The sequence below is a fragment of the Xiphophorus hellerii genome, chromosome 2, assembly GCF_003331165.1.
Source record: "Xiphophorus hellerii strain 12219 chromosome 2, Xiphophorus_hellerii-4.1, whole genome shotgun sequence".
Taxonomy (NCBI): Eukaryota; Metazoa; Chordata; class Actinopteri; order Cyprinodontiformes; family Poeciliidae; genus Xiphophorus; species Xiphophorus hellerii.
This window is the reverse complement of record NC_045673.1, coordinates 31729861-31747647: the sequence shown is the minus strand read 5'-3', so window position 1 is coordinate 31747647 and position 17787 is coordinate 31729861. Positions and strand designations below refer to the sequence as shown.

Genomic DNA, 17787 nt, shown 5'->3' with positions numbered 1-17787 from the left:
AAAATAAAAGCCTTGAATATTTTTTAATCAGGTAATTGCTCTTTTGAGCAATATATAACCGATTTAACCCAATGACTGTTATACATGGGATTAGTTTGGACCTTTGAAATTAAGCTGAACTAAAATTTCAAAATAAAAGCCTTGACAATTTTTACATGACATTATTGCTCTTTTCAGCATTATATAACTGATTTTATCCAATGACTGTTATACATGGATTTAGTTTGGCACTTTGAAATGAAGTTTTACAAAAATTTCAAAATAAAAGCCTTGACAAAATTTTAAATCATACTGAATGGTGCACGTCCACCTTACTTAACATTCTTGTGATTCTCCACATGCTATTGATCACATTGCAGCGTTCTTTAGCATTGATGCTAATTTCTAGCATGACAACGCCGGGCCCAAACCGACGGGCACACTTTGGCAGGCCCCGGTGAAATTTCTTCAGAAATTTTCTAGTTATTTATTTTTCCTCCGTGACCGTTAATGCGGCTCGTACCGCTGCGTGCACACCCACAAATGAGGTATCAAAACGTGTGGAAAATTCACGCCATTGGAGCTATTACTTTTGGTGGGATTCGGGGTTACTATGGTGAAATAATTAGCAAAAAACAACGCAAAAAACCCCATTATAAGTCAATGGAGCGAGGACAGAAAAATCCTAAAATTACCCTATTTTTGAGGATTTTCTGTGTCGTCATGAATTCACGTAGAAATGCCATTCAAATTTCATTTTGTAGATACGTCCGTGATGTCTTTGAAAGTGAAGACGGCTCGTCGATACCAATTACGGTTTGTCCACAATTTGTCTCTAAGCGACCCAAAGTTTTTTGATTTTTCCTAAAATTAGAGTGTGAGTCTTACTGATTGCAGCTCCGCTAGAGTGAGAAATGAAGAGAATTTTTGACCCCAAAATAATTTTGAAATCGCCCTCACGCCCACAAATATCGCACGATTGGTATCAAAATCGGTCCTGATATTGATACGCATGCCTGCTCCGGTAAAATGTTTTCGAAATTTATCTAGACCGTGCGGTTTTCTGTCACGGTGCTTCAGAGCAAAGTCATGCGACAGGATTTTCTGAGGCTGTCTGAGGCTCTCTCCCATGTATTTGACTACAATTCCAGATCTGGGCACATAATTTCTTTCTCTCATTGCTGTTAATGCTGTGAGTGAGGTAGAGATATGAATCTCGGGACTATTGCAGAAGACACATAGCCCTATCATACGCTTCAAACGCTTTTCGAATATGTATTACGGTTCCCGAACGGGAAGGATTTGTTTCCAATGCTTTTTTTCAGTAAAACTGGCTGGCTCAAACAGAGAATTGTCTGCCCCAGCCTCTCTCACTAACAGTTCACACTTTGCTGAGAAAATTATTTACCATAGCAACGGAACTCAAGAGGCTATTGGCTGCTGATTAGGACTACAAATAAGCGTCACTGTAGTTCTAACTATAGTGGAACACTCAGTTGAAACAGAGGATGACTGAACTGGCCTTTACAACTACTTGCTGCTATGGGCTGTATATAACTGATTTAACTCAGTAACTGTTACACATGGGATTAGTTCAGAACTTTAAAATGAAGCATAATAATAATTTCAAAATAAAAGCCTTGAATATTTTTAAATCAGGTAATTGCTCTTTTGATCATTATATAACTGATTCAACCCAATGACTATTAGACATGGGATTAGTTTGGCCTTTTGAAATGAAGCATACAGAAAATTTCAAAATAAAAGACTTGAATATTTTTAGATCATGTAATTGCTCTTTTGAGCATTATATAACTGATTTAATCCATTGAGTGTTATACATGGGATTTGTCTGGCCCTTTGAAATGAAGTTTAACAAAAATTTCAAAATAAAAGCCTTGACAAATTTTACATCATGTAATTGCTCTTTTTGGCTTTTTTTGACTGTTTCATCCAACGCACTATTACACATGGTATTAGTTTGGCCCTTTGAAATGAAGCATACTGATAATTTCAAAATAAAAGCCTTGAATATTTTTTAATCAGGTAATTGCTCTTTTGAGCAATATATAACCGATTTAACCCAATGACTGTTATACATGGGATTAGTTTGGACCTTTGAAATTAAGCTGAACTAAAATTTCAAAATAAAAGCCTTGACAATTTTTACATGACATTATTGCTCTTTTCAGCATTATATAACTGATTTTATCCAATGACTGTTATACATGGATTTAGTTTGGCACTTTGAAATGAAGTTTTACAAAAATTTCAAAATAAAAGCCTTGACAAAATTTTAAATCATACTGAATGGTGCACGTCCACCTTACTTAACATTCTTGTGATTCTCCACATGCTATTGATCACATTGCAGCGTTCTTTAGCATTGATGCTAATTTCTAGCATGACAACGCCGGGCCCAAACCGACGGGCACACTTTGGCAGGCCCCGGTTAAATTTCTTCAGAAATTTTCTAGTTGGGGCCTGCCATGCAAAGCAATGGCAGGAACCTATTACTATTGTCGGAGAAAGTGTTTCTTTCTTCTTCTTTATTTTTCTTCCGTAACCGTTAATGCGGCTCATACCGCTTGGTGCACACCTACAAATGAGGTATCAAAACGTGCAGAAAATTCACGCCATTCCAGCTATTACTTCTGGTGGGATTTGGGCTTAATGTGGCAACATAATTCGCAAAAAACTACGAAAAAAAACCCATTATAAGTCAATGGGAAAAATCCTAGAAATACCCTATTTTTGAGGATTTTCTGTGTCGTCACAAATTCACCTAGAAATGCCATTCAAATTTCATTTTGTAGATACGTCTGTGATCTCTTCGAAAGTGAAGACAGCTCGTCGATACCAGTTACGGTTTGTCCACAATTTGCCTCTAAGCGACCCAAAGTTTCTCATTTTTCCTAAAGTTAGAGTGCGTCTCTGGCTGCTTAGAGTGAGAGATGAAGACAACTTTTTCAGCCCAAATCATTTTTGAAATCGCCATCACGCCCACAAATATCGCACGATTAGTATCAAAATCGGTCCTGACATTGATACGCCTGTCTGCTCCGGTAAAATGTTTTCGAAATTTATCTAGACCGTACGGTTTTCTGTCACGGTGCTTCAGAGCAAAGTCATGCGACAGGATTTTCTGAGGCTGTCTGAGGCTCTCTCCCATGTATTTGAATAGAATTTCAGATCTGGGCACAACATTTCTTTCTCTCATCGCTGTAAATGCTCTGACTGAGGTACAGATATGAATCTCGGGACTGTCGCAGAAGACACATAGGCCTCTGATACGCTTTAAACGCTTTTCGAATATGTATTACGGTTCCCGAACAGGAAGGATTTGTTTCCAATGCTTTTTTTCAGTAAAACGTGTTGGCTCAAAAACACAATTGTGTGTTTGAGCATGTATGACTCACAGCTCACACCTGCTGAGACCATTATTTACCATGGCAACGGAACTCAAGAGGCTATTGGCTGGTGGTCAGGACTACAAATACGCATCGCTGTAGTTCTATCTATAGTGGAATACTCAGTTGAAACAGAGGTTGACTGAACTGGCCTTTAGAACTAATTGCTGCTATGGGCTGTATATAACTGATTTAACTCAGTAACTGTTACACATGGGATTAGTTTTGAACTTTAAAATTAAGCATATTGAAAATTTCACAATAAAAGCCCTGAATATTTTTACATGACGTAATTGCTCTTTTTGGCTTTATTTGACTTTTTCATCCAAAGCACTGTTACACGTGGTATTAGTTCAGAACTTTAAAATTAAGCATACTGAAAATTTCAAAATAAAAGCCTTGAATATTTTTACATCAGGTAATTGCTCTTTTTGGCTTTATTTGACTTTTTCATCCAAAGCACTGTTACACATGTGATTAGTTCGGAACTTTAAAATGGAGCATAATAATAATTTCAAAATAAAAGCCTTGAATATTTTTACATCATGTTATTGCTCTTTTTGGCTTTATTTGACTTTTTCATCCAAAGCACTGTTACAGGTGGTATTAGTTCGGAACTTTGAAATGAAGCATACTGAAAATTTCAAAATAAAAGCCTTGAATATTTTTACATGACGTAATTGCTCTTTTTGGCTTTATTTGACTTTTTCATCCAAAGCACTGTTACACATGGTATTAGTTTGGCCCTTTCAAATGAAGCATACTGAAAATTTCAAAATAAAAGCCTTGAATATTTTTACATCATGTTATTGCTCTTTTTGGCTTTATTTGACTTTTTCATCCAAAGCACTGTTACACATGGTATTAGTTTGGCCCTTTGAAATGAAGCATACTGAAAATTTCAAAATAAAAGCCTTGAATATTTTTACATGACGTAATTGCTCTTTTTGGCTTTATTTGACTTTTTCATCCAAAGCACTCTTACACGTGGTATTAGTTCAGAACTTTAAAATGAAGCATACTGAAAATTTCAAAATAAAAGCCTTGAATATTTTTACATCAGCTACTTGTGTTTTGAGCATTATATAACTATTTTAACCCAAGGACTATTACGCATGGGATTAGTTTGGCCCTTTGAAATTAAGTTTAACAAAACTTCCAAAATAAAAGCCTTGAGAAAATTTTAAATCATACTGAATGGTGCGCGTCCGCCTTACTTAACGTTCTTGCGATTCTCCGCATGCCACTGATTACGTTGCGGCGTTCTTTAGCGTCGATGCCGATTTGTAGCGTGACAACGCCGGGCCCAGAGCCACGGGCGCGCCTTGGCAGGCCCCGGCTAAATTTCTTCCGAAATTTTCTAGTTATTTATTTTTCCTCCGTGACCGTTAATGCGGCTCGTACCGCTGCGTGCACACCCACAAATGAGGTATCAAAACGTGTGGAAAATTCACGCCATTGGAGCTATTACTTTTGGTGGGATTCGGGGTTACTATGGTGAAATAATTAGCAAAAAACAACGCAAAAAACCCCATTATAAGTCAATGGAGCGAGGACAGAAAAATCCTAAAATTACCCTATTTTTGAGGATTTTCTGTGTCGTCATGAATTCACGTAGAAATGCCATTCAAATTTCATTTTGTAGATACGTCCGTGATGTCTTTGAAAGTGAAGACGGCTCGTCGATACCAATTACGGTTTGTCCACAATTTGTCTCTAAGCGACCCAAAGTTTTTTGATTTTTCCTAAAATTAGAGTGTAACTCAGAGCAATTGGAGCTCCGCTAGAGTGAGAAATGAAGAGAGTTTTTGACCCCAAATCATTTTTTAACTCGCCCTCACGCCCACAAATATCGCACGATTGGTATCAAACTCGGTCCTGACATTGATACGCATGCCTGATCCGGTAAAATGTTTTCGAAATTTATCTAGACCGTACGGTTTTCTGTCACGGTGCTTCAGAGCAAAGTCATGCGACAGGATTTTCTGAGGCTGTCTCAGGATCTCTCCCATGTATTTCCATATATTTCTCAAAAATTTCAGATCTGGGCAAACCATTTCTTTCTCTCATTGCTGTTAATACTGTGAGTGACGTAGAGATATGAATCTCGGGACTATCGCAGAAGACACATAGCCCTATCATACGCTTCAAACGGTTTACGAATATGTATTACAGTTCCCGAACGGTAAGGAGTTGTTCCCAATGCTTTTTTTGGGGTCAAACTGGCTGGCTCAAACAGAGAATTGTCTCCCCCAGCATGTCTGACTCACAGCTCACAGTTGGCAGAGACAATTATTTACCATAGCAACGGAACTGAGGAGGCTATTGGCTGCTGGTTAGGACTAACTATGGTGGAACACTCAGTTGAAACAGATCAGGACTGAACTGGCCTTTAGAACTACTTGCTGCTATGTGCTGTATATAACTGATTTAACTCAGTCACTGTTATACATGGGATTAGTTTGGCCCTTTGAAATGAAGCTTAACAAATATTTCAAAATAAAAGCCTTGACAATTTGTACATGACATTATTGCTCTTTTGAGCATTATATAACTGATTTTATCCAATGACTGTTATACATGGATTTAGTTTGGCCCTTTGAAATGGAGTTTAACAAAAAATTCAAAATAAAAGCTTTGACAAAATTTTAAATCATGTAATTGCTCTTTTTGGCTTTATAGGACTTTTTTATCCAAAGCACTGTTACACATTGGAAGAGTGTGGGCATTTAATATGAAGCTTACTTTATCATACTGAATGGTGAACGTCCAGCTTACTTAACGTTCTTGTGATTCTAAAGATGCTATTGATTAAATTGCAGCTTTCTTTAGCATTGATGCTAATTTCTAGCATCAGAACGCTGGGTCCAAACGACGGGCACACTTTGGCAGGCCCCGGTTAAATTTCTTCAGGAATTTTCTAGTTGGTATAGTTACGCTTCACAGCAAATGACCAACAGTAAAAACAAAAAAACAATCGGAGAGAGACCTGACTGGTAACCCTAAAGAAATAACCTGCACATTTTTTGTTTCTTTTTACATTAAACCACTGAATTATTCAATATCATAGCAAAAAAATCTGAAGGACCTCAGAGTGGATGCTTAGTGAAGGCTTTGTGAGAGATCTAGTCACTGTGCTTAATCAAAGTGAGAAAGTAAGATGTGTCAAACAGAGTTTTGTAATTTAATTTTTAGGTTTATCATCATAATTGAGCTTTTTAAAAGCCAGAGTTTCTTTAGCAGCTAAGAATTGCACAAAGAAAACTTCTTTACTGGGATGTTTTGTAATGTATTCTCCTGATTGCACTTAGCGCATGACTGGGTGTAAATGCAGGAAGGAGACATTTCCTCCCTTTGATTAAAATGCTTAGACTCCTACCGTTCAGCCATTAAATGTCCCTTCCTTCCTCTTCACTCTGACACAACTTTTCTTTTACTCAGGGTTAGAGACCTCAGAAGCAGTCGTCAGGAAAAATGAAGATGTGGACTTATTTATGAAACTCAGAAGTGAGTATGATATTGAAATTACTCCCTTGATTTTTAATGCATTTTTTTTATTGAAAAAAGTTTGTAAAAAAGAATTTTGTAGGTTGTGTTTGTTTAATTTAGAAAATTCTAGTTGTTATGTTACGTATGTTTTGTTCTCCCTTGTGAGGCATCATTCTAGGACACTGTCAAGAACTGGAGAGAGGAATAAAAATTGTTTTGTAAAACCACCAACAGACGCACCTGTTAACCGGGAGCAGAAGGTTTGAATGTTCCTCCGTTTTTTTTTTTTTACAAAAAATAATGGCTAATTAAGATTGTAAATTGTATTAATATAATCTGTAACATGTTAAACATCATCATATTTCATTTTTTCAAAGAATCACTTTGTAAGTATTACTTTAATATAGTACATAATTTACTATTTAAAAAAGATAACTAGAATTTTAAAAATTGGCGAGCATAAAATAAAAGGTTTATGTACATTAACAGATTAAAACAGGATCTACATAATAAAAGTGAAGACTAAATAATAAATAAAAAGGATTTTTATTTATTATTTTTATTATGCTCTCTCTTTTTTTTTTTTTAGAAGAAACTAGTTAAGCTGTTTATATTGCACTGTAATATGTTGTATTTTTATTTATCTTACCTGGAGGGACTACAGATGAAGCCTTTATGGTTAACTCTGGCATATGATGTGATGTGCAGCATCCCTTAAAAAACAACAACTAGTTCAAAATCTTTTGATTAATTATATAAAGAGTTTAGTTCTATGAAAACATGTTGGACATTTATCAATGAATGGATCAGACTACAGGCTAATGGTCTGCTTGTAGTTGTTTATTTAGGGTGGAACCAGATGCATGTTAGCCTGTATGTTGCTAATCATAAGTGGTGGTTTCAGCAAAGCTTTCACTTGTACAAATGGCCATATGATTGCCACAATACTGAGAATAAATAAATAATTAATTAATAATTAATAAACAACCAGGAATCTTTTGTCATTTTTGCATACTTGAATTTAGTTGCAAACAATTGTAAAATCAGGTAAAAATGTGTGATTTCTAGTATGTCTCAGAGAGTGAAATCCTAGATTTAAAGGGACATGCTTTCTTTTCTACCACTTTTTAAACTCTTTTTAGTAGTGATGGTTAGACTGCCCTCATTTGAAGACACACATGAATGAAATTATAAATTATTAAGGAAAATAACTGCCATTATCTGTTTTTAATGTGTGAAGCAGAGTCTTGTGTTTTTCACATCTCTTGCTTTTAGACCTCTTCAAAATGCCTCCAGTCCATCACCCATCAAGATCTTCAATTCGGGGACATAGAGCATCAAAATCATGGGCTCAAATGAAAGCTGGATCGTCAAAGCTAATAGTCACCAATCAACCCATCCACATGGTCTCCACCATGTCTACCCACAATGCCTCAGTTCATCCAGCTCCTGGTTCCTTTGAAGACTTGCTGGACCACATTCCCTGTAAGCCACCAACCAGCAGCTGATCCTTATTCTTGTGCTGTGTTACTTTCTCCTTTCAGGTATGATCTACGCACCTGATGTACGCACAACAATAGCATATGTTAGAGTTGGATGAGCTTTGAATTTGCAAACAGGTTTATTCTGTTTGCTGTGCAGATTAGATCAACCGGGACTTGACAACCTTAAGTTGGTAATTATAAGGCAACTGGACTTCTTCTTGTTGAAATGCACAGATTATGTGATCCCAAATGCGTAGGAGACAACCGAATATGTTTCTTAAACACATTTGAACACTCAACATAAAGGCTTCCTCATGCCTGAACATTGAAGTAAGAGGCTTATAAACTGTTGTAAGAACACCCATACTAACAGGGCCATTAAAGTCACTGACAGGGCATTAGGACACCAGAGTCATTGGTCCTATCTTCAATTCAGGTCAGTGTCTGTGTCCCAAACAATGTAGTTGCATGTCCCACTGTGTGAATTGTAAAACCGTCTGTGAGAACGACTCAGGGCTGCATAATAGGTGTTAGAAAGATGAAATCTGAGTCCACCTCTTCTGCTTGGTGTTGGCTTCTATCTGTGTCTTTTTAACATAGTTGGCTTCTTTCATTCGTCTTTCAAATCGGCAGTCTTTCCATGTCCAAAACATTAATGTCTTCAAACAAGTGTCCCTTGTTCTTGAGATGAACATTCCTTACTGCGTTGGACTGAATATGCTGCTGAGCTTTTGTTTGTGTATTTCAAAACAGAAGAGAAAACTCATCGGCTCAAGAAGTTGTGTTTCATGTACAGTACAGACCAAAAGTTTGGACACAACTGTGTGTCCAAACTTTTGGTCTGTACTCAGTTCAGACCAAAAGTTTGGACACACTTTCTCATTGAATTCAATGAGAAAGTGTGTCCAAACTTTTGGTCTGTACTGTACATCTGAAGGACAAGAGATGAGTTTAAAGACAGCAATAAGCACATTTAGGTAGATTTGTGCTGGAATCAAACTTAATGTCTCTATTAGTGCGGCTGTTCTGATTATGATTTACAAGCCTGTTAGTTCCAACCATGTTCAGAACCAAAGAAGCCTTTTCACCACAAACAACCCAACCTGACTATTTTTCCATTTTACATTCTGCAGTGCCGCGATGGGCAATCTATGCAATCTTTGGAATGGGTGGCCTCATTATTCTGCTTTGTTGCCTCTGCATCTGCATTAAATGTTGCTGCAAAAGGAAGAAGAGACAGAAAAAGGATCAGCAGATTCTTTTGAAGGGGTTAGATGGAAAAACAGCCACAGCTCTGGTAAGACAAGTTTCATGTAATACTAATCAGTGACAGTCAATACAGTTCATGTCACACTTTAACATAATCACGTGCGATGAGTGACATATTGAATTTGAAGTTTAATAAGTTTCTTGCCTCTTTTGTAGTCTAAGACCATTAAAGCACCCAGCCTCTTGTTTATAAGACTCATTGAAGTTAAGTAATTAAAGTACTGATAAAATTGTGTTAATGTCCATAAGTTTAAGTCAACTTCTCACAAGCCATTCTCTTAACATCAAGACTTTAACTTAATTTAGTGATTAGTGGATGTCAAAGAAAACATTCTATTTGTAAAAATAAATGGCACAGTTTTTTAGTTCTATGATGTAATTTAATCAACATGCTATAGAGAGAGCACAGCTGAATGTAAGTCTGACAGAGCTGAGGGAAAAGTGAAAATCTGGAGAGAAAAGTTATCTGAGTGGAAGCAGCTGGCAGGAATCAAAAGGGGAGATTACAGTTACTGAGGAAACTAACTGAAGGAAGTGGCTAAGCAAACAACAGGAAGCGCAGAAACCAATGAAAATAAAGCAATACAAATATCAATCACTATAACAGCTGAGCTAGCAAGAGAAGAGCTAGCTGCTTCAAAAAACACAAAATCAGGAACACACAAAACACCTGTCATACACAACACTCAACCCGACCCAAAGGACAGCTTCCAAACAAACATAACAAACTGCACAGACACTGAAAGCTTCATTTATCATCATACAAATTCTTTGATGTAAAAAAAAAGATAATATTGTGAGGGTGTGCTTTATTTAAATAAAAATATGTGTTGTATATTGAACCTTAATAACTCTTAGTTGCTTAAATTTTTTCTCAAAACACTATAATATATGAGTTATAATCTCTGGTCACTTTATCCACCATTCATCAGTCTGTCCATCTAGCACCACCTAATGGTGAAATTTAATCTCTGCTATCACAAAGCTCATCAGGACTAAACGTCATCAATCAATCAATCAATCAATCAGTCTGTCGGCATAGCAAATTTATAAAAACCATAGGATTTCATATCTGTGGGTGTTTGAATGTTTTAATCATTGAAGTCCTGTTCTTTGGCTACGTGACTGCTTACAACACTTTAAATGATTCTGTCCATTTCTCTCCAAATTTGAATTCCTTCATGACTTTTCAGGCCAGACACACATTCTTATCACACACACACACACACACACACACACACACACACACACACACACACACACACACACACACACACACACCCACACACACCCACGCACACACACACACACACACACACACATTCTTTCAGGTCAGAATGACCCGGAACATTACACTCACATTTCCTGACTAGAATTACACAAACAATAGAATTATTCCCCTACATAACCTCCCTCTCTCTCCTCCCATTCCACTTTCTAGTGGAACTCTAACCAACTGAGCAGAGGATTTATCATCTTCATTTCCACGCCCTTGCTAGCAGATATTCTTACTTTGCTCCTTTGACAGGTTCAACCAGATATGGAGGATGTTGACTACGGTTCAGTCAAACAATATAGAGGAAAGCTGCTCTACTCTTTGGAGTACAACGTCACTTTATCCGAGGTACTTCAGTTCATGGATGTTTACAATGAAGAGTCTGTTGAAAATATACACTCATGATTATGCAATGTCTAATCTGCTTCTAAAACTGTCTTTTACAGCCAGCTTAAGAAAACATTTATTTTATTTTCTATTTTGTTGTTTCACAGCTTACGGTGGGGATCAAACAAGCTGGCAGCCTGAAGGCGATGGACTTAGGCAGGAGTTCTGATCCATATGTCAAAGTTTACATCCTCCCTGATAAGGCCAAGATCTTTGAGACGAAAGTGTTCAAAAACACATTAAACCCCTTCTTCAACGAGCAGTTCACCTTCCAGGTAGAAGGTTCTTATTGAATGCTTGTTTGGTGTCATGGCAACAAGCCAGGGCCGTGCAGAGACCTATGGAGGGGCAGGGGCTCAAATTTAAAAAAGGGGCACATTGAACAAAAACTCCATACAACAACATAGCAACAACCCATATTAATCAAGAATTTAATTGGATCCTACTATATCACTGCCATCATGCGGGGAAATGCAAAGCAAATATAGTCTATATTTTCCCCAGCAGGTATAAAGTTTCTGTTTCTGCTGCTGACAGTCCTGGAGGGCTGAGCTGATCTGAGACTGTAGCTGTTAAACAGACCAGAGGAGAGAAAGTCTCTGGTTATGAAGTTATGAAATAAGCAAAATTGCTGCCATTTTACTAATTAAGCCCTAATAATATCTATTTAACCTCTACAACAACCTGGCTGCAGACTGATTTATAGATCAAAAAGCTCAAAGGGGTTTTTAACTCTATATAATAGTTTGATGTTAGCACCTCTAAAACCTAGAATTATAAGACTGGGATATCAAGGCAAAGAAAACTCAGTAGCTGCTGGTAGGGGCCATTCAGGGGCCTCCAGACATTCAGGAGCTTCCAGACATTGAGGGGCCTCCAGACACTCAGGGGCCTCCAGACACTCAGGGGCCCCTAGAAATGGTTTAATGTAACACAGACCATAGATCTAAACCTGTAGCATCATTTATAGAGAATAACAATGTTATTACATTTTATTTAATGCAATAGCTGAGAAAAATAAATAGTACATTTAGGATTTAATTAGGAAGTTTACTTTGTAAAAGTTTAAAGAATCATCTTGATAGTTTGATTGTTGTGTTACCATGGCTACAATATGGTGTAATCTTTGTGTTTGAATTGGGTTTGTTCACAAATGCATCACAGCAAATAACCAATAATCAGTGATTGATTTTAAACTTGGCCAATAAACCTGGTCTCCCTCTCACAGATTCACCTTATCTATATTTAAACATGTTAGTGATGCTGAGGTTCTTAGTAGGACGGGTTCCGGAGGGAGGGGGGTTCTGTCTAAGGCCCCATAATTACCTTGGGCCGGTCCTGCATGAACAGCCGCTGCGATGCGCATCTCTGGAATCTACCTGGAATCTACCTGGAATCTACCTGGAATCCCCCGGTAGCCCCCGTCAGTCCTCCGATGCTTTGGAGACATTTTGATTCATTTCATTGTGGCATGTTTGGCTTTTTGCTGCGGTTCTAATTATTGCTACAATATTTTCTCTGATGTTTATTTTGTGAACTCTAAATGCTCTGGGCTGAATCTTCCTTTAACACTTGAGGTTCTGCAATAACTTCTATTTACAGCTGCGAACCTCCAGCCCAGATCCCGTCAGCAGCGGCTTTAACCCGCCTGGTAGAAACGTTAAGGAGAAGCAGAGAGAACAGAGAGCAGGTGGTACCAGGTGGTACCAGGTGGTACTGGGGCTTTGATCTGCGTTGTGACTCGCGGTACCGTGTCTTATATCAGGATGTCTGATATAAAGACAGATATTCTTTATATCTGTCAGTGGGACCGACTCTGCCTGCCTGTAGTGAACCGGGCCTTTAGCAGAATGATGAAGTTAAAGTCAGAAGTTTTCTCTCCAGCTGAAACATTTCTGTGTTTAGGGGCGAGGCGGGTTTTGTCCCGCTATTGCAAGGACGATTATGAAAATATAATAGATAAATAGAAACAGTTTTTCTAACGTCAACATCAGACCTATGTTTTTTTTTCTTCTCTGAAGAGTTTTTGCGGCGCTAGTGGCTCGTATTTTTTTCCACAGTAGGCAGACAGGAAGGAGGGAAGACATGCGGTAAAGGTCGTCGGGACTGGGAGTCGAACCCGCGACGTCCGCGTCGAGGACTAAGGCCTCCAAACGTGGGGCGTGCTAACCCCCTGCGCCACCACAGCACGCCCCAGACCTATGTTTTTATTCACAAACCAATGTATGAAAAAATATTCTTGCCCATAATGGGCTCTTTGCACCTGCCGCTCTGACGTCACATCCGCATGCGCAAATACGGCTCATTTTTTTCCTTTTGAGTGACCATGACCGCAAGGAAAGATAAACTCGTATTTCAAAGGCAATTTAAGCAATACCATGAACACTGTTGTGTTCCACGGTGCACAGCGTCTTCTAAATATAACAGTCGGTTAAGTTTTCATGGATTTCCAAGCGATCCTGACTTACAACAACGATGGCTTGTCAATATTCGTCGCGACAACATCAAGCTAACATCGCATAGCAAAGTTTGCAGCCTTCACTTCCCTCCGGATCAGTTTCATCAGCCTAAAACTCCTGGCGGGAGAAGAATGGTTAAAAAAAAGGAGCCTCCCTGTGCTATTTCAATGGAACAACTTCTGTGTTCAGCCTGGAAGAGCCAGTGTATGGGAAAGAGTGAGCCGCCTGTGGAATGCACGTATGCAGATCACGATTATTGCTCTGTCCCAGAACCAGCTGGCCTGGACATGGTAATAAATGAAAACCAGAAATTAAAAGAAGAAATAAAAGCCCTAACAAGCCAGATCGAAGAACTGAAAATCCATTCTACCTTCGGATTACAAAGGTTCGCAGGGTCTGATGATGACATCCGATTTTACACGAGGTAAGCATCCACACCGCAACAAACCTTTTTCTTTTTAAAATTTGTGTTACTCGCCCCACCTCTGGTTTCTTAATTAAATATGTCTGAACTCAAAAATACAATAAACAAAAATTATGGGGCTTCTCGTGCTTCCTCATGCTTCGGAAGCAAAAAGCCCGAACCGTAATCTCCCCGTTACTTGGTCTCTGTTTGACACTAACGACAAAAAACACATTAAAGCAATAAACTTAAAAATGAATACAGAATAACGTAAGAACATTGTCCGTTAGAAAGAATAAGAATGTTTAGATATTTAAATAGTACAATTGTATTAGTAAAATGTCCGAGAATATTGCCTATTAGCGTAAGCTAAAGCTAATGTTAGCCACGAAGTTTAAAGAACTTTAAAGTAAGACTCACCTTCATATCCATGAATGTATGACGATACGTACATCTTAAAACCTTTTTCCAGTTTGCTTGATGGGGCTTTAGATCCCGCCTTACAAATACGATGTACATCGTTAATTGTTAGCTTTGGCAAGCGCTGCAAACACCGACTGTAAAATGACATCTTTAATAGCCCGGACAAAAATGAGCCGCTTTTCCCCGAACGCGGAAGCTGAGGTGCAAAGAGCCCATTAGATAGAGGACACAGATCCACCCCCTCCTAATCACCATGGACCCGGAGTCTGAACAACATGGAGGCTCTGAGAGTCATTATTAGACTGAGGGCAGCCAGACTAGTTTATTTTTACTAAATTATTATATTTAGCTAAATATTATTGCTGAGGGGCACAAACAGGCCTTCTGACATACCAACCCATTCCATCCCGACTCGTCAATATATGACGAGTCCGGAGTGAGAATGTGTTTGACATACAGATTAAAAATTTTTAAAAAAAGTAAATTTTTTGAAAAAAAAAAAAAAAAAACCTCAAAAAGGGCACTAGGGGCATCAAGGATAAAAAGGGCAGGGGCTCAAGCCCCCCCCCCCCCCCCCCCCCCCCCCCCCCCGCACGTGCCTGCAACAAGCATTACGTTACAACAGAAAAAACCTGATTTTTAATAATTGATCCCAAGCAAAATCTCATGATCCTGAGCAGAATCTGAGAGTGAAAAGTATCTCCACTGAGAGATGTGGATCAGTCAGAAAGATCTGTACTTATCAGAAAATCAGTTAGGTATAAATAATAAAGAAAGCTTCATCAAATTCACCTCGGCCTAGAGAATTTGATACAGACACATCCCCTCATCTTATTTTGATATCCTAAAGAATGAAACTCAGTTCCACTAGACTGGTCAGAAAGAAAAGCAAACTATTGTGAGAACCTTTTGACTTTGAAGAAAGACTCAATTGTTTCTCTCTTTATCTCATTCATTAAACATGAATAAATTTGGCAAATCTAAATGGACAAAAACAGGAAAAACTTAATTTTATTTTAAGCAGGTGGGGAAAAAAAGGTTATGCCTTTGTAAATATCTGGATCCAACACATGTTTGGAAACAACATGAACATTTCTACAAAGTACACAGGTAAAGGTAAAGGTAATTTTATTTACATAACACACTTTCAGCAACAATGCAATACAAAGTGCTTTACAGGAATTAAAAGGAAATACAAACAAAATAACAAACCAGACGAAAGAGCAAAAGAAGAGGAAGCTAATAATGTTGATCCAAAGTAAATAAAGTAGATACTCTTATTCGGGGTTGGTTTTTCTGGATTCCAAGTTCAAATCCCTGTTCTGGGTTTACTAAATACGTGTAAGTACGTAAGTATCCTCTGTGTACAAAGGAGATGAATCTGGGGAGGTGATTAGGGTAAAGGCAAGGAGACCTTCCAAAGTTAGAGCTCATGAGTAAATACATTTAACTCTGGATCGGAATCATTTGTGCCTGTATGTTATTGGCAATAAATGTCCATGGTGTAATTCAATAGGATAGTGTCCTATTGGAAAAGACAGATTTTAAGAAATAAAAAAAAAATAGGGCTAAAGTGTATAAAAGTAGTAGCTATTATATAAGGTGATGTGCACATTTCTTGAAATTTGTCAAAAAGAAACAGAAGTCTTTCCTCTTTTAATCTGATTCATATTTCTGCAGCTATCTAAGTCCACTCTTCAGAAGTCCACAGCCGTAATGAAGGTGTTCGACTTCAACCGCTTCACCAAACATGAGATCATCGGCGAACTCAGGGTGCAGCTCTGCAACATTGACCAGAATCACGTCATTGAGGAGTGGCAGGACCTGGCGAAGCCCGCCAAGTTTGAGGTTTCATTTTCTGAAGCTCTTTTTCTCAAAAGAGAAAAGTAGGAAATTAAAAAAATAGGGCCGAAGAAGAGCCCTATTTTTTGTCAGCTATGTAAAACGAGTCATTAAACATAGAATCACTACATAGTTAAACCTAGTGAAATATGTTTAGCCTTTACTCCATGCATGTTAAATATGGTTTCAGTACTCAGTTTGTGGGAAAAAACAACTGAGTGTAACTAAAACTAATGAACACACTTTTGGCGCTTCGTTGTGACTTTTTTGTGTTGCAGGAAGAAAACTTAGGGGAGATCTGCTTCTCTCTGTGTTATGTTCCAACAAGCAGCAAGCTCACTGTGGCGATCCTGGAGGCCAAAGACCTAAAGAGCATGGACCTGGGAGGAAGCTCAGGTAAAACTAAAAATATTCACCTCATAATAATTTACAATAAGTAAGCTCTGCTATTGTTGACAACAACCTTTTAAAACACTTTGTGGAACATGTTAGACTTTAACAAATCAATATCAAAGCTATCTTTCAGTCTGAGCAATCTGCCCGTGTTTTATACATTCATGCTAAGGGTTAGTGAGTAATTCGTAGCTAATTAATCCAATTTTTGTGTAAGACAAGCTTGCTAATGTGTTTCTCTTTGAGCACCGTGTATTGCTCAGGGGCAGGAACAATTTGCCAGCCACAACATGTGGAGAGATTTGCTGGTACCAGAAATTCTCTGATCTTTTTCCACTTGTTTGTTTCGTGTAGATCCATATGTGAAAGTACAGCTGACTTTGGACAAAAGGAAGTGGAAGAAAAGAACAACATCTATTAAAAGGAAAAGTCTGAACCCCTATTTCAACGAGTCCTTTACTTTTGATGTGTCACTGGATCAAATACAGGTGAGAATAATTAGATAGGTTCAGTAATTTCAAATATCATTGAAAGGTTAATTGATTCCAGTTCAATTCACCAAGTGCTGTACATGACATGGATTAATTACACATGGACTGATGTTTTCTAGTCTTTATTTTTGTTGATTATGATGACTTACTGCTTACAGTTAACTAAAACACATTTAAGCTTAGAATATTGAATCAGATCAATAAGATAACATTCTTAATGCAGAAATGTTAGGTTAATGAGAAATGTCTAATGCCTGCTTAAAGGTTATGTTTAATCTGACAAACCAGCCTCACTATAAAACATACCCTAATTTAATGAATACCACTGTATTGAAAGACAGCCAGAAACACTGAGTTTCTTTAGCCTAAGACCCACCTGTTTAGAGTTGCTTTTGAAACATCATGAATAAAACATTAATCAACATTCAGATGTGTAACAATGGCACTTGACAATTGTTGACTGTGTGTTCTACAACTTTATA

At 37.9% G+C, this 17787-nt stretch overlaps 1 protein-coding gene across 3 annotated transcripts in view; it reads left to right on the top strand.

Moving 5' to 3' along the window:
- Positions 1–17787, top strand: part of syt8 (synaptotagmin VIII) — a 45409-nt gene that overhangs the window by 26657 nt on the left and 965 nt on the right. The window contains exons 2-10 of one of the 3 annotated variants that reach the window (XM_032550908.1): positions 6831–6896; positions 7057–7138; positions 8154–8363; positions 9496–9659; positions 11160–11255; positions 11402–11569; positions 16260–16427; positions 16700–16817; positions 17169–17302. In XM_032550908.1, the coding sequence (XP_032406799.1) occupies positions 8165–8363; positions 9496–9659; positions 11160–11255; positions 11402–11569; positions 16260–16427; positions 16700–16817; positions 17169–17302 (1047 nt within the window). In that variant the 5' untranslated portion in view covers positions 6831–6896; positions 7057–7138; positions 8154–8164. Of the gene's footprint in view, positions 1–6830; positions 6897–7044; positions 7139–8153; positions 8364–9495; positions 9660–11159; positions 11256–11401; positions 11570–16259; positions 16428–16699; positions 16818–17168; positions 17303–17787 lie in introns of all 3 variants that reach the window. The other 2 variants (XM_032550912.1, XM_032550901.1) reach the window with 2 other exon arrangements.